The 25,817-nt window shown below is 39.1% G+C and overlaps 1 protein-coding gene across 3 annotated transcripts in view; it reads left to right on the top strand.

Annotated features, from left to right (window-relative positions):
* The window catches only part of LOC5571582 (protein CREBRF homolog), a 72,521-nt gene extending 46,962 nt beyond the window's left edge, over positions 1–25,559 (top strand). Inside the window, exons 1-6 of one of the 3 annotated variants that reach the window (XM_021851753.1) lie at positions 3,903–4,894; positions 18,563–20,209; positions 21,567–21,775; positions 21,913–22,183; positions 22,247–22,369; positions 22,437–23,612. In XM_021851753.1, coding sequence (XP_021707445.1) covers positions 18,622–20,209; positions 21,567–21,775; positions 21,913–22,183; positions 22,247–22,369; positions 22,437–22,540 — 2,295 coding nt within the window. In that variant the 5' untranslated portion in view covers positions 3,903–4,894; positions 18,563–18,621 and the 3' untranslated portion in view covers positions 22,541–23,612. Of the gene's footprint in view, positions 1–3,902; positions 4,895–18,562; positions 20,210–21,566; positions 21,776–21,912; positions 22,184–22,246; positions 22,370–22,436 lie in introns of those variants that run through there. The other 2 variants (XM_001659741.2, XM_021851752.1) reach the window with 2 other exon arrangements.
* Positions 25,560–25,817: the final 258 nt, after the last annotated feature.

The following is a 25,817-nucleotide window of genomic DNA, read 5'->3' as shown; positions in this document are numbered from 1 at the left end:
TAAAACTAGAACGTGGTCGTTTCGGTTTTCCCAAAATAGTGAACTTCTCGTTCGCAAGCTAGCCAAACAGTTAGCGAAAAAGCCCTTGTTTTGTTAAATTGTAGGTACTATTTACGTGATAATTCCCTTGGAATACGTAGCAAACTTAATGCCATCGTATAGATAAAGGATGCAGCTTTCATTGAAGCTAAAATTATTTTGGCAGCCAATTTGAATTTAGCCGCCATCTTGAATTTTGTCAGAAAAACAGTTTTTTACCATTATAGCACCGTTGATTTTGAATTCTGAGGTCGCCATCAGAAAGATGAGATAAAGCTGAGTAAGATAGGTGAGCAACGCTATTTTTTTTTGTAGGCCGCAATGGTGATCGCTCGATAGTTCTCACAATCTAACTTGTCGCTTTTCTTGTAGATTGGGCAATTTTCCCCTTTCCTTCCACTCCTCCGGTAGCTGTTTTGTTTCCCGAATTGTGCCTACCAGCCGGTGCAGACAAAAGGCCAGCCTCTCCAGGCCCATCTTTATGAGTTCAGCTCCGATACCATCCTTACCAGCAGCTTAATTGTTCTCGTGCTGGTCAATGTCATTCTTAACCTCCCTCAAAGTAGGGTCTGGTAGGTTCCCTTCATCCGCAGTAGTGACGAAGGCATTTCTTCAGTTGTCTCGACCTTCATTACCAGTTCTTCCAATGCCATTCAGGTATTGGTCGAAGTGCTGCTTCCATCTTTCGACCTTTCGATCACCAAGATGATCATCAAGATGTTCATCAAGATGATCCCATTCTTATCCCTGAACATTTCGGCTCTCGCCACTAAGCCGTTGTGGGGTGCGTTGAGTTTCCGATAGAATTTCGTGCTTCTTGATACCGACACAGCTTTTCCTTCTCCTCGCACTTCGTCTCCTCTGGACGGCGTTTCTTCTCCCAAAACAGGCGGGTCTGCTTTAGCCGTTTCCGTCTATAACGTTCCACGTTCTGTCGGGTCCCTTGACCGCCCGCGCTGCAATTTTTCATGAGAGGCCAGGATCTGCCTACATTCCTCGTTGAACCAATCGTCCTGTCAACTTCGTCCCACATACCCGACGACGTTGCTCTCAGCTGCAACGTTGGTGGCTGCCTTCACTGTACTCCTTTTGCCGCTCTAGATCATACCGGGGCAGCCGTCAATGCCGTACGTTGTTAACGACGAAGAGTTTTGGGCGCAGTTTCACTATTTAATTGAGTGGTCCGAGTCTAAGTTTGCGTCACGATAGGTTCTGTCGTCGATTATGTCGGAGAAGTGCCATCCATCATTCTTGATTCTGTCTGCTGTGCTGATCTCCAGTGCGGAAGGCTGTACTGGAAGTAGGTGCTACAAATGGCCTTATTCTTATTCTCGATATTTTATTTGTTAGGCTCTGCCGTCCCTGTGGGCACCATGCGAGCCGAGCACACTTACAACTACTTTTTCAACAGTACAGAGTCTTCTTTTTCTTTCTGACATTACATCCTCACTGGGACAGAGCGTGCTTCTCTGCTTAGTGTTCTTATGAGCACTTCCACAGTTATTAACTGAGAGCTTATTGTGCCAATGACTATTTTTGCATGCGTATATCGTGTGACAGATAAGAAGATACTCTATGCCCTGTGCAATCCAGAAAATTTCCAACCCGAAAAGATCCTCGACCGATGGGATTCGAACCCACGACCCTCAGCTTGGTCTTGCTGAAAAGCTGCGCGTCTACCGCTACGGCTATCTGGGCTCCAGAGTACAGCATCGAATTTTATTGCTGTATCAAACGAGGCATCGTTGCACTCAATACCTATTGCTATTTCTGCTGCTGTTATCCGGTCCCAGTCACCAACGAAGTTCATCCAGAGAGTGTTCCATTGTAAGAAGCATTGGCCAGTTTGCCGGTATGGGAGATGTTTTTATGTATTAACATCTGAAGAGGGTCAAGTGCCTTAGGCGCTAGCTGATGGCCGAGGCTGACAGGCGTTCCTCAGAGCATCGTCTTCTGAGTTCGTCTTCTAGCAGCTTGATGAAAAGTATTGGAGGAGGGCTGAACCCATGACCATTCGATTAAATCAAACGTGTAGCCAACTAAGCTGTGCACGTTTACTATGCTGAAGTTGAAGAACCGGCCTATCATCCTCAACTTGCACATTTTCTCATTGATCGACCACCATCCGATCACGTGCATCTGCATATCACCTATCACTATGAAACATGTTCCCAGCTCATGTGTGCAGCCGCAGCTCTGGTAGATGGTATGTATGGTCACCTCTAAACGTTCGTACCATTGATCCCTACCAACATACTTCTTGAAACGTTACGTTTGCTTTCGATGAAGTTGAGAGATTTACGATTCCACGTATCTAGCTTCCAATCGCTAGCCCCTTTACGTTACTGTGGTCTTCGTCGATTGTCCCGGTTCGTATTCTCTCGTTGGTTATAGGTCGCTTGATTTTTTTACGGCTGACTTACACCAACTCCCTAGATTTCTGGAGGTCCATTTTCCTTAAAGGCTCGAAGGGCCATAGTGTACAGTTAACTCAAGAGCGGTCGCGCTTTCAGCCAATGCCGGCACCGCCTCGCTCGAGTTGTATATGAAAAGCGAGCTGTTTTCGAAGTGCGTTTACTCAGTACACGCATGCGACCGATCTTGGGTTAAGATTAGAGTTTTCCTCTGGAACTCGAACGATGATCATCCGATCCAGACATGAAGAACAGACACTGGTGTGAGTCGCTTCTAATATGGACTACAGACGCTCCAGGTTTTTAGAACATTCCCAGTCAGCATAAGACTAAAGTTACCACCGGGGTTGGTTACCTGATCTTCCCTAAGGCTCCTTGTATCCCTGCCAGTACCACCGGTTGTCGAAAATATCGTTCCGTATTTCTTCTTCCTCCATTTTCGTGGTAAGTTAATATTCGGTAGGTTATCTCACCAGGGTCGCGCTACCTACATCGCGTTGATGTGGCTTCTATTTTAGGTGTAGCTATTGTAATACAGCATTTCGTACTCAGTCATTAGATGCTAGAACAGACGCTGTTAGAGCCACATTCCTTGTTCAAAATACGCTCCGGTTTCTTCTTTTTCTTTGCATTACGTCCTCACTGGGACAGAGCCTGCTTCTCAGCTTAGTGTTCTTATGAGTACTTCCACAGTTATTAACTGAGAGCTTTCTTTGCCAAACTTGCCATTTTCGCATTCGTATATCGTGTGGCAGGTACGATGATACTCTATTCCCGGGGAAGTTAAGAAAATTTCCATTTACGAAAAGATCCTTGTCCGGCCGGGAATCGAACCCAGACACCCAGGTCCCTATGCTCCGGTCTCTTCTCCTCAAATTTATTGATGTCAGAAGGACAACAGTGCTCAGACTGCACTACCAGCTAACTACACAATCCTTAGCTGGCAGTCTTTGACTTTGTACCACCGAAACGTGATGTAGAGCTAAAGCTAGATATTCCTTCTTGATTGCCGAGTAACCGTTTTGCAACTGTTTAAAATCCTTGAGAGTGCTGAAAGTAGTATTATTTTAGAAAAATTAGGCCGTTATATTCAACGTGCACATGACGAAAAGTAGGGAAATTTAGAAACAAGTTCCTTTCTCTTAGACGAAATTGACACATCCCAAATAATAGAGAATTGCCCTGGCCGCGTTCTTACGAAAGCCGAGGGATAAGGAAGGATCACATGTATCAGAAGGCCGGCTCCAGAGGCACGTTCCCCGCCATCTTTCGCCAATACTCTTTTAACATGCAGCCCATGATTTTTCATCCGAGGAGGCGCTTCACCAAGTTCTCCCCCAGTACAGCCGCGCACCACCACCACCAGAACACGCGGCTTCGGCTGTTTTGTCGCGGCTTGTGTGTGCAAGTTGACCGCGAAGATTCGCGATCGGTTCCGCTCAGCTCGGGCTCCGTCACAATCAGTCGAGCTGAGACGTTGATAAACACAAGTCGCGTTTTTTCAAGCAAACAAGTCGATAGTGCTGAGTTGAAGATATTTTTGGGTGATAAAGACTATCGTTTTGCGGAACCGAGTTGAAAACTGTTTAGAAGCTCCTAGACTGGTACTTTGCGGTGTTTCGCAGCCTCGCAGCTGTTTATCCGCTATCGATTTGGGGCGCAGGAGCACGTGTTCGAGGATAGATATTTTTGAAAGTGTGTAACAGTCCAGGGCGGAATTGGTGGGTTCGATTTTGGAAAGTTGCTCGATACAGCGAGTGACTATTTGATTTCGCACAGTTACGAATCGTTTCGAATTTGATTAGCAAATAAAAGAAGACTCAGATGACTTGGTGCGGGGACTTGGGACAAAGAAAAAAAAAACCCGAGCGGAGTGTTTGTGAGTTGAATAAATATTGCTGCTAGAGGAAACGTTTGAAGACCTGAATGGTCTGATGTGTGCCAATTCATGTCACGACTGATAACCAACGGTCAGCTTATCTTATCAGCGCGCTCCGTGCCAGCAGGAGAACGTGAAGGAGTGCAAAAGCACACAATTGCCATTCAGTGCGATGTGATTAATTTGTTTTTGTTTTGAAAGTTGTGCAGATGTACTGTCCATTGTATCACAAAACAGAATCGTAAAATGTTACAAATGTTTCGAGACGAAAATCTTTATAAATAGACCATGAAGTAAATGCGGAAATAGAGTGACCCCTTGCGAAAAGTGGAAACCCGTGAAAAAATACTTCAAGTGAATGAACATATACATATACCGTGGTGTACATAAAGCGTCAAGTATATAGTAGGTGAAGGAGCAAAACAAGAACCAAGACGAACAGATCGAGAAGAATACTAAGTGGCAAGTCGAATCAACCCTTTCGGAAAGCCGCTTCAAGACAAGCGTGCTTGGTTGTATTGGAGGTGTTTGGTGACCAGAACTAGCAGAACTAGCAGTTGATGTAAGTGGCGTTAGGATTGGAATTTGAGCTTTTCTGGGGGATGATGAGAGGAAGATACTGTAAGGCGAGCGGGAATTACCATCGAACAACATCATATGACGGGGCCGACGATCAGATTAGCGCTGATTAGAGTTGTTTATAGGCGTCACAGCAGCAAGTGCACTAGCGGGTGGATTGACGAAGAAGGTGTTAACAAACTGTATCATGGACGGTGGATTCAGAAATACATATTCAAATGCGGCAGGTGTTGGCTGAATTAACGGAGACAATCAAATCAGTTTCTTTCGGTAGCTAGCAAAGAGGGTTGAAACATGTTTCGGGCAGAGTTTATAACCGAGCAATTTCATATGTCATTTGCATAACTGGTCGTGAAATTCGCAAACCTAACTGATTGGCACACAATGAATGCGGAATAACCATTCTACTGTTGACCCAGTTATTTCGGATTTTAAGTGATGCAATATAACCGACCCTTATCATTGATAAGAGCACGGGGTGAACATTTGTGCGATAAAACATTCAAGATTATGCGGTACAAATTAAAATTTTCCCATAATAACGTGTTGTTGTACCGCTCTTTTGGCAAATTATTCATTGTTTTTGTAATTTACTGATTTTGTAGATCTTTTGCAAAATTTAAATAAAATGTTGTGTAAGCTAAAGTCTAAGCAACTGAACAAATTTCAATAGGTGGATACACATATTTTGCATATAGGTTATATTTGGCTTGAATGCCTTCAATGTGATTTTTGAAAGTTAATTTCTTATCTAGCATGCGTCCTAGATGGATACTTAACTTCATCTGACCAAATTTATTGGAACCTCTTTCAACGTGACAACATGTCTACTTCAAGGTTTCAAATAAAGAGCTTTTGGTTTATGTGGGAATATTATTAGTAGAGTTTTGGAAGCATTAGAAGAAATCTTACATTTTTGCAAGTATGAAGAAAACATATCCAAACTTTTTTGCAATCTACTACAGATGACACGTAGGCTTCGTTTTTTGGCGGAGAGGCCTGTGTCATCAGCAAAGAAAGATTTTACCTGAGGTAACTCAGGTAAGTCAGATGTGAAAATATTGTATAATATTGGTCCCAAAATGCAGCATTTTGAGGAACACTAGCTCTTACAGGAAGACTTTCAGACCTGGAATTCTGATAATTAACCTGAAGTGTACGATTTGACAGATAAGTTTGGATTATTCTAACAATGTATGTTGGACAATGAAAGTTTTTTTTTTTAATTTAATTTAATGATCAAACTTTCATGCCAACCATTTTTTGCATGATTTTTCTCTGTCTAAAAAAGCAAAACCAGTAGAATAATCCCATATTTTGATTGACTGTCAGAGTTACAACACTGAACGCTTGGCTTGTAATTTGGACGGCACCCTGGAAGAGACGTTATCGCCATCAAACTAGGAAGCTTTAATTGCATTTTTAACCACCACCGGATTACTGGACCACCTTTAAAAACCTGCGATAAGGGACGAATGACCTTCGGGTTAAAGTCCCTCTCAAACAACAAAAACAAGTAGAATAATCATCAGATATATTGGAACGAATCAAACTTGTTACACGTAAAAGTTGATGAGTGGTTGAATGTCCATGTCGGAATTCGAACTGAAAATTTGCAAAAATTGAATTTACATTTATGTGGACCATCATTCTGTTCAAAATGACATTTTGAAAAAAAAAAAAAACTGTCGGACGAAAGCAAGCTGATTGGACGATAGCAAGAAGCTTCTACAGGAATTTTGTCCGGTTTTAAAATTGGTACAACCTTAGCATTTTCCATTTGTCAGGAAAATATGCCAACTGAAATTGTTTAATTCCATTTGTTAAATATATAAACTAAAAATGATAAGCTACTTTCTGGAAGTTTCTTGATGAGAATGTAGAAAATTCCATCATCCATAATCAGGGGCTTTCATTTTTTTTTTATTTTCTTAATAATAGCTCTCACTTCTTCCAAATCAGACTTCCAGGAATTTTCAAAAACCTTCTCTTGATTGAGAAAGCTTTCAAAATTCTGAGTAACTCCTGTATTAACCTTGTGCAGCGCGCACAGCATAGCATGTTTTTGAGCGTTTTCACAATTAGTTTATTTTAATTGGTTTTCCTCTTTCAATTCCGGTATTGGTTTCTGAGGTTTGTTCAAAATTTTAGATCATATTCAAAACGGCTAAGAACGTGGCTCTCGTCCAATTGGGTAATTTATTTTTCAATATTGTTGTTTTTCGATTGACTAGCATGTTTTTAAATTTCTTTTTGTAGATCCTGCCAAATCAGTTTCATAGCAGGATTACGAGTGCGTTGAAATTGGCTTCTCCTTACGTTTTTAGGACGGATCAAGAGTTGAAGATTGTCGTCTACAATCACGAATTCAAATTTTACTTCACATTTAGGTATTGCAATGTCCCTTGCTTGCCCCCCTCACAATGGAATTTGTTAAAGTTTCAAGAGCATCGTCAATATGAAGTTTTGTTTGCAAATAAATGTTAACATCAAGATTACTATCGATATATGTTTCATATATATTCCAGTTGGCTCGAAAACAATTAAAAGTGGAGCTGATAGGGTTGAGAATCGCTTCATGGGATATTATGAATGTTACCGCTGGACATTATCAGCATCAGCTTGAGTAACCAGTTGTCTACAAAGGTAACTAGAGTCGGTTAAGACTAAATCAATCGTAGAAGGGTTTCTAGTTGAGAAAAAGAGAAAATTTTAGTATTAAGAAATAAAACAAAAATATGTATATGTAAAATGTACTAGTCTACGTCGGTTGACGAAAATAAATAAATAAAAATAAGTAGGAATATCAGGGTATTGAATTGAGAAATATCCTAACGAGCACTCATCAAATAAAATTCTGCCTTTGGAATTACTTTGCGAATTATTCCATAATCGATGTTTGGCATTAAAGTCACCAATGAAAAAAAAATTGACTTATTGCGAGTCAATTTTCGCAAGTCAGTCCGATGCGAATTTACTTGCTGTCCAGTGCACTGAAAAGGCAAATAGGCAGCTTTGAAAATATATTTTTCATGCTGTGTTTCAACAGAAACATCCAAAGTTTCAAACTCTTTTGTTTCAAATGACGAAAAAAGTTGATGTTTCACACGCCCATGAATGATGATAGCAACCCCCCCTACATGCTCCATGCAGTCGATCATTTTAATAAACAAAAAAGTTTGTATCTGTTTTAAGTTTGGTTCCCGGTTTCAACTAAGTTTCAGTAATAACTGCTGCATTTATGCATTGATTATTGATTATTGCAATGTTATTAGCTGTTAAACAAAATCAACGACTCGTCCGCTATAGTTATCCAATAACAACTTTATTAGTAAATTTTACGCCCAAAAAAAAAAAATGATCCAAATCTACTTTCCCGGTAACTCGACCTTTCACATTCGGATACTATCCCGCCCTACCATCGTCGTCGTCATTTGCCTCATTAACCGTACCGTGGGCGTATTTACTCACAACAATGGGGATGTTATGTCCCATACTTTTGCCCCACATTCAAACAGAAGGCTAAAAATAAATCGGCGACAATATATTTAGTGAGTAGGCGACCGTGCAAAGCTTCCTTGACATTTTTTTTCACTTATTCTTGTCTTGCATCGACTGACGAGAATGGATGTGCCTACATTTTCCGCTAGAAGAAGTTTTTCCGTTTGCTTGTGGACTGTTATGCGAAAGGGCATGAGGCATCGCATAATGTTACAACATAGGTATTACAGTTATAAGAAAATAGATATTGTAGAATATTTTTCAGTTAACGATCGCTTGATCATGAATCATACCCATCAGGAAGATCATAATCATGCTCATTCACAAACTAATTTTAATCCGTCGGGTAGCCGTTCGAATCTTTCTATTCCGAATGTATCTACCCACGGTAAATCCTTTGCCGATATCGTAGCAGGAAATTCGAACTCCTCCCCTGTTCGATCCATGGGTACCCATTCAACTTGTTTCAAATCAAATGGAAAAAACCCTACCGCCACAGGTAACTCCGCTTCTTCGTCTACCGGAAATTCCAATGGGAAATCGCATGACATGTCTGCCTCTGATTTTAATTTTCTAACTGAACAATTGAATCTAATGATTGATGCAATGTTCAAAGCCACCACTATGACTGAAGCAGTCCAAGTAGGTGTAAAATTTACAAATCAAATTGTTATTGGATTACGTTTTTCTAATGGATCCAAATAATAATTTAAATATTTTAAATTGGAATGCTCGTTCTCTGAATGGTAAAGAGGACGAGCTGTTTAATTTTCTTACGGTTAATAACGTGCATATAGCAGTTATTACCGAAACGTATTTAAAACCTGGATCTAAACTCAAAAGAGATCCTAACTTTTTTGTTTATCGTAATGATCGACTTGATGGGGCATGTGGGGGAGTTGCAATCATCATTCATAGGCGTATAAAACATCAACTGTTTTCATCATTTGAAACTAAAGTTTTTGAAACTTTAGGTGTTTCTGTTGAAACACAGTTTGGTAAATATACTTTCATAGCTGCCTATTTGCCTTTTCAATGCTCTGGGCAGCAAGTTAATTTGCTCCAAACTGACTTGCGTAAATTGACTCGCAATAAGTCAAAATTTTTTGTCATTGGTGACTTTAATGCCAAACATCGGTCATGGAATAATTCTCAAAGTAATTCCAACGGCAGAATTTTATTTGATGAGTGCTCTTCAGGATATTTCTCAATTCAATACCCTGATAGCCCCACATGTTTTTCCTCTTCTAGAAATCCATCTACGATTGATTTGGTCTTAACCGACTCTAGTCATCTTTGTAGCCAACTGATTACTCATGCTGATTTTGATTCTGATCATGTCCCTGTTACATTTCAAATATCCCAAGAAGTGATTCTCAATCCTATCAGCTCCACTTTCAATTATTTACGAGCCGACTGGAATATATATAAAACGTATGTTGACTCTAATCTTGATGTTAACATTTCTTTAGAAACTAAACTTGATATTGACAATGCTCTTGAATCTTTAACAAATTCCATTGTTGAAGCCCGGAGCATTGCAATTCCAAAATGTGAAGTAAAATTTGAATCCGTGATTATAGACGATGATCTTAAACTCTTGATCCGTCTTAAAAACGTGAGGAGAAGGCAATTTCAACGCACTCGCGATCCTGCTACGAAAATTATATGGCAGGATTTGCAGAAAGAAATCAAGACACGTTTTGCTCAATTAAGAAACAAAAATTTTGAAAATAAAATTTCTCAATTGGACGCTGGCTCTAAGCCCTTTTGGAAATTATCGAAAATCTTGAAAAAACCTCAGAAGCCAATACCGGCATTGAAAGAGGAAAACAAATTATTACTAACTAATTGCGAAAAAGCTCAAAAACTTGCTATGCAGTTTGAAAGTGCGCACAATTTTAATTTAGGACTTACTAGTCCAATTGAAAATGAAGTTACTCAGGAGTTCGAAAATATTCTCAATCAAGAGAACGTTTTCGAAAATGCCTGGGAGACTGATTTGGAAGAAGTGAGAACTATTATTAAAAAATTCAAAAACATGAAAGCTCCTGGCGATGATGGAATTTTCTACATCCTCATCAAGAAACTTCCAGAAAGTAGCTTATCATTTTTAGTTGATATATTTAACAAATGTTTTCAATTAGCATATTTTCCTGACAAATGGAAAAATGCTAAGGTTGTTCCAATTTTAAAACCAGACAAAAATCCTGCAGAAGCTTCTAGCTATCGTCCAATCAGTTTGCTTTCCTCCATCAGTAAACTTTTTGAAAAGGTTATTTTGAACAGAATGATGGCCCACATCAACGAAAATTCAATTTTTGCCAATGAACAGTTCGGATTCCGCCATGGACATTCGACCACTCATCAACTTTTACGTGTAACAAATTTGATCCGTTCCAACAAATCTGAAAACTATTCTACTGGTCTTGCTCTTCTAGACATAGAAAAAGCATTCGACAGTGTTTGGCATGAAGGTTTGATTGTAAAATTAAAAACTTTAATTTTCCAACATACATTGTTAGAATAATTCAAAGTTATTTGTCAAATCGTACACTTCAGGTTAATTATCAGAACTTCAGATCTGAAAGACTTCCTGTTAGAGCTGGTGTTCCCCAAGGCAGCATTTTGGGACCAATATTATACAATATTTTCACATCTGACTTACCTGAGTTACCTCAGGGATGTCAAAAATCTTTGTTTGCGGATGACACAGGCCTCTCCGCCAAAGGACGAAGCCTGCGTGTCATCTGTAGTCGATTGCAAAAAAGTTTGGATATTTTTTCTTCATACTTGCAAAAATGGAAGATTTCTCCTAATGCTTCCAAAACTCAACTAATAATATTCCCACATAAACCAAAAGCTCTTTATTTGAAACCTTCAAGTAGACATGTTGTCACGATGAGAGGGGTTCCAATAAATTGGTCAGATGAAGTTAAGTATCTAGGGCTCATGCTAGATAAGAATTTAACTTTCAAAAATCACATTGAGGGCATTCAAGCCAAATGTAATAAATATGTAAAATGTCTCTATCCCCTTATTAATAGAAAATCAAAACTTTGTCTTAAGAACAAGCTGTTGATATTCAAACAAATTTTCAGGCCAGCCATGTTGTATGCTGTACCAATATGGACTAGCTGTTGTAATACCAGGAAGAAAGCTCTGCAGAGAATTCAAAATAATATTTTGAAAATGATTCTGAGGCTTTCTCCCTGGTATAGTACCAATGAGTTACATAGAATATCCAATGTTGAAACATTGGAACAAATGTCAAATACAATCATTAATAATTTCAGGCAAAAATCGTTACAATCTTCTATTGCCACGATTAATGCGTTATATGTTTAGGTTAAGTTAGGTTAAGTATATTTAAAAACGTTTTTTTTTTCTTATAAGCAGGTGAAATCAACTCACCTGTAAAAAAACTGAACTGCTACGGCAAATGAAATGTAATATGTTGTTAACAAAATGTTAATTAAATCCTAAATTTGTTTTACCAAATTAGGATGATAGTGTTGTCAAATAACACAGAACACCTAGATATAAGAAATGAATGTAGGTAACCGATCAGTAATCATACCACTTTATTATATCAGCTCTATGCAATTTTGTTTTACTAAATGATTTGTTCGAAGTTCAATCTTCTCTTCACATAGTAGCTTAAGAGCTCCATTTATTTTCAACGAATTTGAAACCCACCCCCTCCGTTAATTCATTGCAACATTTGCTGCACTTAATCCTGAAGATCAGTATAAAATGATGGATATATTTTCATAGAAATTGCTGGAGGAACTTAATGATGCATCCATACTCGAATTTTTACCAATATCTATCATAGCTCCTTGTAGGTTTCCTGGAACAATCCCTAAAAAACTGCAAAAATCAACGTTGGAACTCCTGGAAGAATTCTTGTTAGGTTTCCTGGAACGAATCATACACGAGCTTCTTTAAAAAATGTAGCACAAAATTGTGAAGATTTCTTGGTAGAACTCCTGTCGAACTCTTTGGAGAAAATTATAAAAAAGTGGATAAATCTCTGTAGCAAATTCTGGAGAAATTCCTCTATGCATGCTTCAAAAACCACTGGATAAATTCCAGGGAGAATTGGTGGTGGTCCTCTAGATGCATTTTATGGAGGGGTTCCCTCTGAACGTTAAATTGTCTCAATTTAGGTCTGTAATGAAGCAGCTTTAAAATCACATCCTTTCGAATTTGAATATTTTTTTGAATCCAACTTCTCGTAGGTCCACAAACTAAGTAACGCTTGAAAAAGGTAGGCTCAAGCATTACGACTCATACAAATTTATTAAAAAATAATCATACAAAAAGTGTTACGGAGCTCTAAAACTTCCATTTTAGCGTGATGTAATAAATGGATGCTGTTTTAGATGGTCGAACTTTACTCACCAAATTTTGAATTTGTCTTCCAGCAATTTCGTTTGCTAAACCAATTTAGCAATACATCTTTGTCTTGATGTACAGCACTTCTGATTTTTTTTTACTGGAATTCAGCAATCTGACTTGCTGGATACTTGTCAACACAGTCAAATTTACTTATTTTCAGTAGTATGACAAATGATTGATAACCAGCAGTCGATTAGAAAGTTTCCGCAAACCAGTAAACATAATTACTGAACTCCAGCAAAATGTTTACTTGTCATCCGAGAAACTTAACCATCCTATACACAATTTCTGGACCATTTTAGCATGACACTTTGAACTATGAAGGACACATATTTTTCTTTTTCATGGACAGTTAGCAAAATGGAGTTAAAAACCTTCTTGGTTATTTTTTTCTAAGAAGCATGTCCTTTAACGGTTTGAAAAACTCCGTATTTTAAAAAGTTCAAAAATTTGATTGATAGATTTCCTTAGGATTTGATTTAAGTTTTTCTTCCGATTCTGTTTATTATATACAATATACAACACAAAACATAAGTTCATGAATTCTATAGTAACATTGCTTTCCTGTATGTATTTTTCTAAGAATTCCACCAATGATATGTTCAATTTCTCAACATTTTCCTCCAAGTACAGTCGACTCTCCACATCTCGATGTTCTACATCTCGATATCTCTCCATATGTCGATGATTGCTTCGGTCCCTTCATTCTGCATACGATTTCTCTCTCCATATCTCGATATCCTCCTTATCTCGATATCTCCATATCTCGATGTGTTCCTGTTGATTTTATGTTCCCAATTTTCTCTCTATATGTCGATATGAACATTATCAAAGGTTACTAGACCAGATTTAAGCAATTCAGAATAATTTGGAAACTCGAAATGAAGTTTGTTTGTTTATTATTTTCTTAGTAACGGAGTGATTTTCAATCTAGTGTTCATAAAATTAATGTTCTTTGTCTCGATCTCTCCCTATCTCGATGGTCCCTTCGATATCGAGATGTGGAGAGGCGACTGTATTTCCTTTTGATTTTCTTTAGGAATTACACTCAAAATTCCTTCAAGGATTGTTTTAGGATTACTGTCAATATTGGGATATCGTCAAGATGTTTCTTTATACATTGCTCATCGTATTTTTTTTCTGTTCTAGAATTCTTCTACACGGGTAAAATCAGAATCCAAAATCATGATTATGCACCCGGATATCATGATTCCAGTGTGTTTCCATATTATGAAAATACACCATGATTTGGACTCACGATATCATGAGTCAGATTGTCGTAATGCGACACAAGTTGCAGCTGAGTGCTCGAAATCATGCATCGCATGCTCGAAAATCATGATTCGCGCATCCATTTCGAATCTATTTATATTTCTGTCAGTCAACCCGATAAAATGAAAAAAAAAAAAACAAAATATGGAAGAGCAAGATTTGTACCTTCTGATTGAGAGCCACGCACTTTACCACAGTACCAATCTATCGTGATGAATGATGGGTGATCGATGCGAATGACTTGAAGCAAAATGCACCGATTTCGTTGTAAATTCTTCGAAGAATTCTTGCATAAATCTATTTCAATATAACTTAAATAAAAAACCTTTTGAGTTTCAGATCAGGTTTTTGGCTGATTCCTCGCAAGATCCACTGCGTAGTGTTGATAAAACTTTCAAATGATGGATAAGATCTTCAGAAGTCTGAATTTTAGTTGGACTTCTGACATGAATGTAATGAAGACATGAAATTTAAAAATTTAAACCTTTGTAGTAAACCGGTTGATTTTGAAGTTGTTTTTCGTTGGCCAGGAAGGAGGGTATCGTTGGCTATGTATGAAAGTCTGGATAATCTTGGGTGACTTGAAATTTCGGTTGTCTCAAGCAACATTACTAGCTAAATAATAGTTTATGCAGTTGAAATATTTTTTCCCCTCTTATTCAGCAAAAATAATTGTTGGAGTGTTCATTGAGATACGCAGTTAAATTCGTTAAACCTTCCTAAGCAGTTACGGAACTAAACACTCTCCAATGGAGTATACTCGTAGCATTGATGATAAATAACTCACAAATTTCTGAGTTGTCTACGAACAGTTGTTCTATTGAACTCTATCTTGATTTGTGAAGTCAACCTCCAAAGTTGTATAAAATACTGGTTTTGTTTGAGTTTAGTGTTTAGTGATCTAGTTTACGAAGTATGCAGAAAAGGGCTTAAACTTTTATGCAGAGTTGCTTAATATCAATCATATCAACTGATGGCTGATGATGATGATGATGATGATTATTATTTAGCCACCATCAGCGCAAGGATTACCTATGGCTGCAGAATCATACCGGGATGGTATGATCTACCTACCTGATGGTTTGTTGTAGCAGGGCTAGTTAATATCTTTGAAGACCTTTGGAAGACAACACTAAGGCTGTTTTCTCATGACAAAAGGCTGGCGACCCCACGCACTTTCATCCAGTCAAGAGTTCAATTAAATCCCTTAGGCTACCCCTCCCAAATACCCAATATATAGTAATATATCATATATAGTGTTATTAAAGTATCTTACCGTAAAATTATAGAAATAAGGAAATTAAAAATTATACTCAGCTTAATCCAAATAAACTCAAAAACAACGTCCAGGAAAGTATTTCAAGCTTGAAAGTCAACCAGTTTGAAACATGAAATGAACATCAAAAAATCGAAAAATTTTCTCCTCCTGAAAAGGGAGAAAATAGTTGATCATATCAACTGATGGCTGATGCTCTAAAACTGTCAATATCACTTGCGAGCTATCAATATCACTTTGATTTGACAACCAACAGTAGAGATGCGACTTCGCACCCTAGATCATAATCGCTGCAGAATGAGTGATCACGTGGTAATTATCCATGCTTTTAATGTTTTTCAATGATCAACAAGTAGTTTCAATCTGTCTGCAGCACTATCAAAAATATCGTACTGATTAATTGCCATTTTATATGCCTAATTTAAGGCTAAACTTAACCCATCAGTGATATCCATAGTCTATCGCCATCAATGCACTGGTGATGGAGTAGACAGCATGATGTTGATGTGATATAGATTGATCCGAAATGTATCGCAGTCGGCCTGTACATATCAGCAAATTTTAAGCGTTGATAGTGACAGCGAGCAACTCTGACTTTCATGTAGGATATAGCTTGGTTTAAGGTGAAGATAAATCGAAGCCAAACCCCAAATTTTCACCTCAAATTCGAATCTGGGGAACCAAACATTCGTTTGAGCTGAAAACTTAATCGATTGGTCACCAGCTGGTGGTGATCAATCGATTAAGTTTTCAGCTCAAACGGATGTTCGGTTCTCCGGATTTGTGCTCTTAAAAAATTGAGGTTTGGCTTTGATTCATCTTCACCTTAAATTGCACAATTAAATTTCGATTCAATCAATTTTTTCAACATGCCTGCCGTTTCAATATGAAAAATTTACGTAGGAGAAGGTATCGACCGTGATTGTTTTCATTTTATTTTGTTTTCTGGCTATAGCGGTTATGCGACTCAAAGCTAAAGGGAGTCTATAGAAGCAAATGATGGAAACGAATAGGTGCGACGCCTATGCACCTATTCGTTTCCATCATTTGCTTCTATAGACTCCCTTTAGCTTTGAGTCGCATGACCGCTATAGCCAGAAAACAAAATAAAATGAAAAATTTACGTTTCTTTTATATGGCAAGATACAAAACTTTTCTAAAGCATCATCAAATAACTTTTGTTCATCAAAAATATAAAATTTATTAATAAGTATTCTTGAACACAAACAAATCGTCATACAAGCTGGTAAACTTGCATGCAAGTAGACTCAAGTTGTTATATTATGCATTTTCAACGGCCAAGATCGCAAACACTAGACATGCTATGATATTCTAGACAACATCAAAAGATTCAGCAACCCAAGATTATGTAATAAATATGTTGGTGCTTGAGTCAAAGAAATGTTCCGCAGTGTAATTCATCAATAAGTTACTTATTACCCACGAAGATCTTATGACATTCCAGGAAATTATTTGATGAAGAAGGGCGCCCGTTGAACTCAACCATTCATCTAGCTAAATAACGAGATTTTACTTGACGTGTACAGCGTGTCAGTTATTCTGCAGGTAGATCTTATGGCACATGTTTCCGGTAGTTCTTGTATGAATAGGAACTTCTGTTATATTCACCAAGAGTTAAGTTTTTTAAACATATATGAACAAGTAACAAATTCAAAATTCTTTAATATGTATCAAATTATTTCAGCCCCAACCAACATTTCAAGAAATTCTTGGATAATTCAGACAGTTCACGTACATTTTTACTCAATGAACTCTGTTTAAGTTAGCTTGTTTCATTGAATTACAAAGATCACGTACTGCATCAATTGTCGTCCACTATGTTGCCCACGTATGTAAATCTTATTACTGAAAGTTCTTGGATGTTTCAGAGCATCTCTTAAATACAACACAACAATACAACAACAAAATCAAAGCAACATGCTTTGTTTTTTTTTGGATCTGCAAAGATTTTCAATGGTTCATAGATTATGATTGTAGATCTCGAGACTATATTCACGAGTATTCTGAAGTTTAGTGCAGGTATGACTATTACTATTCCATAGACAAAATATGTCTTAATGCAATATTAGGTTAATTACTTTTCATAGAAATTCTTTTTTGTTCTAGATATACCTATTTAGTTGATCAAAGTTGTGAAAATGAGAGGGTTAACATTTGAAAACTACAAATAACTAGAGTCTTAAAAAAAATAAGTTTAACTACTCATGCAGACAAATTGGCACGAAATCAAGACCGAACTCATCCGTAAAGTTTCCTTGCGATTCCGATCCCACCAAACAAAGCAAATCCACCACGCGCTCGTTGGGAATGTAAATAAATAGTAACGACCAGCAGCGCTCAACAACGATGGGAAACAAACTTGCATAGCTGTGAGTTTGATGGAGGCGCGTGTTCTTTTAAATACCCCTACATCGGCACACTACTGATTACACAACGTGCACCAATCATCATCATAGTTTAGAGCACGGCTTGGCTACTTCCTATACCAAAACAATCCCGCTCAGTCACTTTCCACTTACATTGCCTAGACAATGTAGGTAACCTACCTCCCGTATGTGAAGCTGAAGTTCAAGGCTTTTGTTCGCGTGTGCTCCACTACTGTGTATTATGGCAGGAATTTATCGTTTACTTTTACGCGGTGCGGCCGGTTGGCCGAGTTCTACCACCACTACCGCTGCAGAGATGATTTTGAGAATCTACTTATCCATGTTGAGCTCTTAATGCTTAGTGTGACAGGCTTATGTAATAATGGTAGAACGATATTCGAAATAAAATTTTTGATACTATTTGAAGTGGGCAATTGGCGTTGACGGCATCTGAAAAGGTAGTCATTCCACAGACAAACAGATACTGAACTCAAGACATTCTTTGAATGTTTTTGGTATTTTTGGGTTTCCTTTAGCATACTGGTAAAGTCCGCGGCTACTAAACAAAGCCAAGGTGTCTGGGCTCGATACCCGGTTGGTCCAGGATCTTTTCGTAATGGAAATTTCCTTGTCTTCCCTGGGTAAAAGGGGGTAACTTTGAGAACTGAGAAGCAGACTTTGTCCTGTTGAGGACGTAATGCTAAGGAAAGGTAGAAGGCGTCCCTTCTTAAACAATCTTCCAAAAACTATTCTTCTACAAATATTACAATATATCTAATATGATTTTTTATTACTCTTATTATCTTTTCAGAATCGATTATTGAACCATAGAACGGTTGTCGGTGCAGCTCCCGTTTCATAAACCTGGATATGAGCGGTATCGGAAACGCTCAAGGCACTAATGTTGGCTTCTCCACCATATCGGAGTTTTATGATCAGTCCAGCGTGAGCAGTAGCAGCACCATCAAACTAGAGTCCGTTTCTCCCAGTCCGTCCTCCAGCAGCACATCCATGATGGACGCACTGAGTAACAATCCGATCCTGACCACGGCTTCCGTACCCATTCCTTCTCGGCATGCAAACCAACGGATGATTACCGATCCGACAGACTACTTCATCGAAATCGACCAATCTCAGTCACCCCATATGCTGCAGGATATCAGCTTTATAACCACATCCGCCAATTCCAATCTTAGTGCTTCGACTCCAGTGGACACAATTTTTACTCTTCAGAATATTACGGACGCTGGTCTCGTAGGTGAAGGAATCCAAATTGGCACAATTAACATCAACGGGTTTGCAAACCCGGAAACATGGAATGTGGATTCATTCGGACAGATTATCTCACCCTCGTCAACGGTCTCTTCCGCGGCAAACGCACTTGGTCAGCAAGGTCAATTTCACATGGATGAAGACGATATCTATCAGCTCGATAAGGACGAGCTCATTGGTGATCCAACGCTAGGCGATATCTTTGCCCATGATCTACTGCATGAGGACTTGATGCTGTTGAATCCTCCTCTGAGTCAACCATCGCCGAACCTCAGCGCCGACAGTGGCAGTGGCAGTGCAATACATCTCTCACCTAGTTTACCACAGCAAATTCTTCGGTCCAATCCAAATTCAAATGCTAACAACAACATGATAATGATGATTGGAACCAACATGCAACAAACTAACGACTTACACGTTCCAAATATGGGCGAACTCTACGATGAACAAACTCGAATTTCAACTTCTCCTTACGCTACCAATACCAACATCAGTTCGCCTGCAACTTTCTCTCCTGGTAGCCACAGTTCCAGTCCTTCGCTGGGGTATTCTCAAGCGCAAACCCCTCCACTCCAAAACCGGCTCCATCAGCAGCTACAAATGAATGCTATGAATAACAACAATCGTTTGCTGAAGATGGACCATACTGACAAGACTAAGAATCAAAATGTGACGAACAACAATTTCAGCAGAAACACTGGCAACGTTGGCCAGGTGCAGTACAACCCGAAGTACTCCACATTGCAGCAGCTGCTGATGACGAATACGGCTGACAGGAGTGGAATGATGCTTGGACAATCGGTGCCTGGAAACTCTTCCGTGCTGATGAGTGGTGCTTCCCTGAGCCCGGGCAGTTTCAGCGGACGTAGGATGCTGCATCACATGCATGCCCAAGCCGGTTCTAGTCACTCGGGCATTGGTGGTGCTGGCAGTGGTGGCGGCACGAGCGGTGGTACCATGTCACGGCTGTCCTCTTCGGCACCGACCCACATGGGAATGGACGTATTGATGTGGCAACGTCGGGAGCCACGGCCCCATTTGCTGTCCACCGGAAGCTTGGCGGAAGCTGGATCGACTTCGTCGCTTAGCACCGGAAGCGTTCTCAGTCCGGAGGCGCCGGACTTTTCGCACGATGAAGGATATTCTGACGACAGCGATCATTACGAGGACTTTTCCAGCGGTGACGGTAAGTTTTTAAGATTTTTTGTGTATATTTGGTATGAGATTAGGAAGGCTATGGGGCTCAGCAGGGCGGGTGCTGAAAATAATCAATTTTTACGCAACGCACTTCATGAAAAAATAAACTTAGTGTAATTTCATTTTGGGTTTCTTCCGAAGCCGAAAGTTTAACATGCAAAAGAGCGCATTATTTGCCTTGAGGTCGAAGAACTTTCCAATTGGTCCGCGATTCTGGTGTGGGGTAAATTTCGGCTCAGTTGCACCTACATTCATCTGCCGGTTATACTTCGCGATCTATCCAGCGGTAAAACTATCCTTCTCCGACGAAAAATCTCCCAAAACCGATAGCTCGTTACTGCTCTTCTGGTTCACAGGCGCCCAACAACCGATTCCACGTAACGATCGCTCAACTTGGTTTAATCCATGACAGAGCATCAAGCCTACTCCAATAATTGTACGACGTCTTCTTCTCGTGAGCTCCGCTCAAAGTGGTTGGTTACTATTGTCCAACATTCCGACGTAGTCATTTCTGCCGCTTCCTTGAACCTCCATGCCTGTGCTCTCAGCGCTATTCAAGTGTTCGTCGTAGCATTGCTGATATGCGATGGAACCCTTGGTTTTTTTTTAAATTACTGTTTCTATCTGATGTCGTGTCTTCGGTACACGACACACTAGTAATGCGTCGAACTCTTGGCGGTTCCGAGAAGTTTGCTCGGTCGACATTCATCTATTCATCACAAAATCGTCGTTACATACCACAGAGGAAATGGATGTCGCAAATTGCTGCGGCTTTCTTACCTTCATCGGTTAGATACTCTCTCCTTGCTTTGAACGGAAAAGTGCGGTGTCTTCCAGTCAGCGTGTGTTTAATCGTTGCTCAATTTTTTGATGGATCTGTGTGATACACAAACCATCGCGCTGATATTTACATGATGGTCAGATGCGTTGTCAGCGTTTATTTCGAAAAATTGCGAATAGAGATATGGTTGATTTGGATTTCTATAAAGCTGTTGCGGGGTGTCCTTGCGATTTTGTATACTGGCCGATGGGGATAAGAGCGAACTCCTTTCCACCATGTCATTGTTACTACAAAACAATAAGCCTGTCGCTTTCGATCATCCATCCGAGATCAATGTGTCCCATAAGGAGCCCGGATCGGGAGAACCAAACATCCGATTAAGCTGAAAACTTAATCGATTGGTCACTAGCTGGTGGTGACCAATCGATTAGGTTTTCAGCTCAAACGAGTGTTTGGTTCTCCAGATCCGTGCTCTTGAAAATTTGAACTTTGGCTTCGATTCATCTTCACCTTAACGGAGCATCGTGAATTTTCCATTCTTAATCCAATTACATCGTATTTGCAGAGGGATCTGACACAGAGGATATGGGACAAGCATCAGGCGGTGGTCCAAGCAGCTCCAAGGCGAAGCGATACTTCTGGCAGTACAACGTACAGGCCAAGGGTCCGAAAGGTCAGCGGCTGGTCATCAAGACCCACACCGAGGATCCGCACTTCCTGAACGAGGTCACCGATCCGGTCTTCAGCCCGAATTGCTCCGTACGCGGCATAAAGGTTTGTAGCCTGAACCGGCACACACAACGTGTTCGCATCCGATGGCCGTCGTCCCATCTAGACGCTGATGGCCACCGTCGCGCTGTCTGGGGATCCGATGCCAATTAAATCTATTTTTTCTTGATAATTCTCTTAAGAACCTTCGTTTACAGCACAGTGGAAAGGCACGCAAAGGTGACGGCAACGATCTGACGCCCAATCCGAAAAAGCTGCACAGCATCGGCAAGGAGTTGGACAAACTGGGCCGGGTGATCAACGACATGACTCCGGTCAGCGAGCTTCCGTTCAACGCACGACCGAAGACAAGGAAGGAGAAGAACAAGTTGGCTTCCAGGGCTTGCCGCTTGAAGAAGAAGGCTCAGCACGAAGCCAACAAGATCAAACTATACGGACTGGAAACAGAACATAGTAAGTTGAAATTAGACTGAATGATCGTTCGATTCCAAAATTAATTAAATTTGTTTTTTTCAGAGCGTTTGATGAATGGCATCAAGCAGATGAAGCAAATACTTGTGACCAAATGCAGTCAGGTTCCCTCAGAGCCCACAGAGGATCAGAAGCAAAATATGGAAACGCTAGTCAGCTCTGCAACAAGTGAGTTCATACAAGATTACCCTTATCTTGCAATAATCACTCATGGACGATGATTTTCTTTTTCTAGAGCTGAAAATTGCCGGAAACTCTACGGAATTCGTCAACAGAATATTAGATGTTATCAAAGCTGGTAATAGCGTCAATATCGACAAAGTGCTGGAAGAATTCTAAATTCGCCTTAGATGGTATTGACGGGAGACGAGATGAAACGATTTGAATGATGAGACTGTAAGATAATACTAGACGTTAAGGCAACAGATCATTTTTGAACTTGTAATCACTAGTGTAGAGAGCAGCGCAGAAGACCATTTGCACCTTATTTATGCATACTTTCTTCTTTTTGTACGACGCAATGAGGAGCACAACGCGGGCATCAGCTGATACACTTCTCCTGGAAGAAGTGTTGATGTGGCCAATATCAGGGAAAGAGAATATTATTTTCTATCGATCCAACGTGTCCCGACGAGTCAGTTTAACTGGCTGATTGATTGAGGTGATATCTGGTAGCGGTTGAACCGGGTGATAGATTCAAGAAAATGTGGTAGAATCGAGCTCAGGATTGTTCTGTACGTTCGAATAAAAATGAAAAGACAGGCAAACAGTGCTCCTTACGTTTTGTTGAGATTAAACGCTCGAAAATATTGAAACTTTAACGTTGTGTAACAATGTATAATCTACTGTACTGGATGGACGAAGAATCGCTGAGGCTTGGACTTGAATCGGATGAGATTCGAGTTCAGCCATTTTCCAAATAGGAATGACGATTGATAAAACTACTGCTGATGGTAACATATGTACCTTCTATATTCATATTATGAAGTATAATTAAGTATCAAGTTTGTATAATTATAACAATAAGATGATTTATTTTAACCAAGTCCGAGTGATAAGTTTAAGCACAGTTGGTTCGAGTGTTACAGAGTTGGCAGAAAATTACTACTATTGATATTCACATTTATTTGGTCAACTTGTTGAAAAGAAAATTATCCAACGCAATCAAAGTTTTGAACATATACCGTAGATAAGTAGCTTTTAAAATTTCATTTACTTCAAAAAAGTGAAAATGATGCGTTTTGTTCTGTAAATTACAGAGAGCTAATATTAAAGTTGTATCGTTTATTGCTTAACCGCAGTGCGTAGGAAGGGCGAAGGACAGTTTTCACTTTTTTGGAAAATGCGTTTTTGGCTAGGAGAAAGTCGTTTCGTTTGCATTGATATCTCACGGTTTCATGATTTTGCAAAATCAATCATAGAGAAGATACAAACATTTTCCACATATTTGGCACCAATACAATAAACACCTCTCAACAGTTCCACCTTGCATTTACGATGTCATGCTGCTGAAACACTTTACTCACTTCCAAAAGCTGTCAACATTTTATATACCGTAAAACGGGGTAACTTTGATAGTTTTTTCGAAGAAAACTTGAATATTTATGCATGCTGTTTCAAACAATAATAATTTATATTTTTAAAACAAGTACTGGCATCCTAGCTATCGATTGCAGTCAATAGATTTTCAAAAGATTTATTATGAATGGATATATAATTTTTCATATAATCGAAAGTTGGTTTTCTGTTTTGGGGTAACTTTGATAATGGAGTATGAATCGAACAAAATTGAATGAATAACGAACATTTGTAGGGCATTGCATACCTCGAGGCGTATAACGTTATATGGAAATCTCTGACATAGATTACAAAAATGGTCCCAGTTTGTGAAAATGCTATTCGCTAAGAGATTTGAGACCGTATTCAAGTTCTATGATAACTAGGCTATCAAAGATAAGTGGCCAACTATTCAAAACTACATCAAATAGTGATCGTGAAACAGATTGTTTGTAAGCGTTTCAAAAATGCTAAAATTGTGTCAATTTTAAATATTTGTATAAAAAGCCTCAAATGCACTTGATTCCAATGAAAATAGCTTTGACATGAAGTGTCATACTAATACTCTTTACTTTTGCATTTGTTTTGCTTAACTGATTAACAGAAACTTCGTTATTTCGTTTAGTATGTTGTGGGTCTCGCACTATCAAAGTTACCCGCATTATCAAAGTTACCTCGTTTTACGGTACAGTCATTTTGTTCATGTTTCCACCTCTATTTTTTTTTCTTTATAAACAACATCTGTGATTATCTTTGTTAGTGGGTGTCTTTTTGTTTTCCCGTTTATAGAAGTAGGGTTAGTTTCGTAAAATGTTTGCATATTGTTAAGACTAGGCTTACTAAATTCAAAAACACTTGGCTCTATTTAGAACTCAGTACCGACGATTAAAAGAAGTAGATGGTTCCTCAAGTAATCCGTTCCGAATCGCTTCACATTCGATTATCGAATCGTTAATCATTGCAGTTTATGCTACAATTTTGTGTTTCGTTCACTGAGCTGGCCTCGTATTGCTATGGACCCGCATTTCACTCTGTATTTTGATCGATTTTGATAACTGTTATCCTCCCACTTTCCCCCCCTTAAGTAAAGCCAAACGAGATAGCAGCGGTGAAAAAACATGGCGCATGGACTGAATGAAACAGAGAACATTAAATATTTTTACGAAAACCATATTGTAGGTACCTGTATGCCGAAAACGAGTAACAAAGCAGATTGTTAGTGATCTGTCACTAGAGTTAGTGTACACTGGAATAGGAATCTGGTCGAAAATACTACCTCATACAATTGACAAAGTAATGATAGCACGGTAGAAAGATGGTACCAAAAGTAATGTAAAACTCATTTTAATGATACAAATATAACGAGAAACAAACAATAGTTTTGATCAGGCTGGACAAATGTGGATTCGTTCCGGTGAACAGATTACGAGTATATGTAGATGCCATAATGAATGGGACGTTATGAACGCACCAAAACAAGACTTGACACTATCTTGAGCAGTTTCCCGAGCGCGGGAAGCGAAGCAGTTCAGCGTAAATTTTCAGCTACAAATTTCATGCAGCAGGTTTAACCTCTGGCCGTATCTATGGACCTTAACACATACATATAATCATTAATATGTCCCTAAACAAACGTATGATTTACGGCGATAAACTACTAACGCCAAATTGACATATTTCCGATCAATCCAATACCTACGCCATTATGGTCATCTTTTTCCGAAATGAAAGCTTATTATATTTCATACAAGAAACGAAATCTGTAATAGCTGTGCTTATGTTATTTAAGATCAAACAGATATTTGAAATAAACAGTCGAAAACCTGAAACAAAGTTTTTTTTTATGTCGAAAGAAATTATGCTTATAATTTTTAGTAACTGAGAATTTTCATTTACCTTCTAATACAGCTTGCGCATGACGGCCATTAGAGCATGTCTGAAAGAACGTGAATCTTCTGAGCTACAAGTCCAAAGCTCTGGTAGAGATGGATTAACGTGAAGATAAATTGAAGCCAAAGTTCAAATTTTCAAGAGCACGGTTCTGGAGAAACAAACATCC

This window comes from Aedes aegypti, chromosome 3 (assembly GCF_002204515.2).
Source record: "Aedes aegypti strain LVP_AGWG chromosome 3, AaegL5.0 Primary Assembly, whole genome shotgun sequence".
Taxonomy (NCBI): Eukaryota; Metazoa; Arthropoda; class Insecta; order Diptera; family Culicidae; genus Aedes; species Aedes aegypti.
This window is presented reverse-complemented; position numbering and strand designations above follow the sequence as displayed.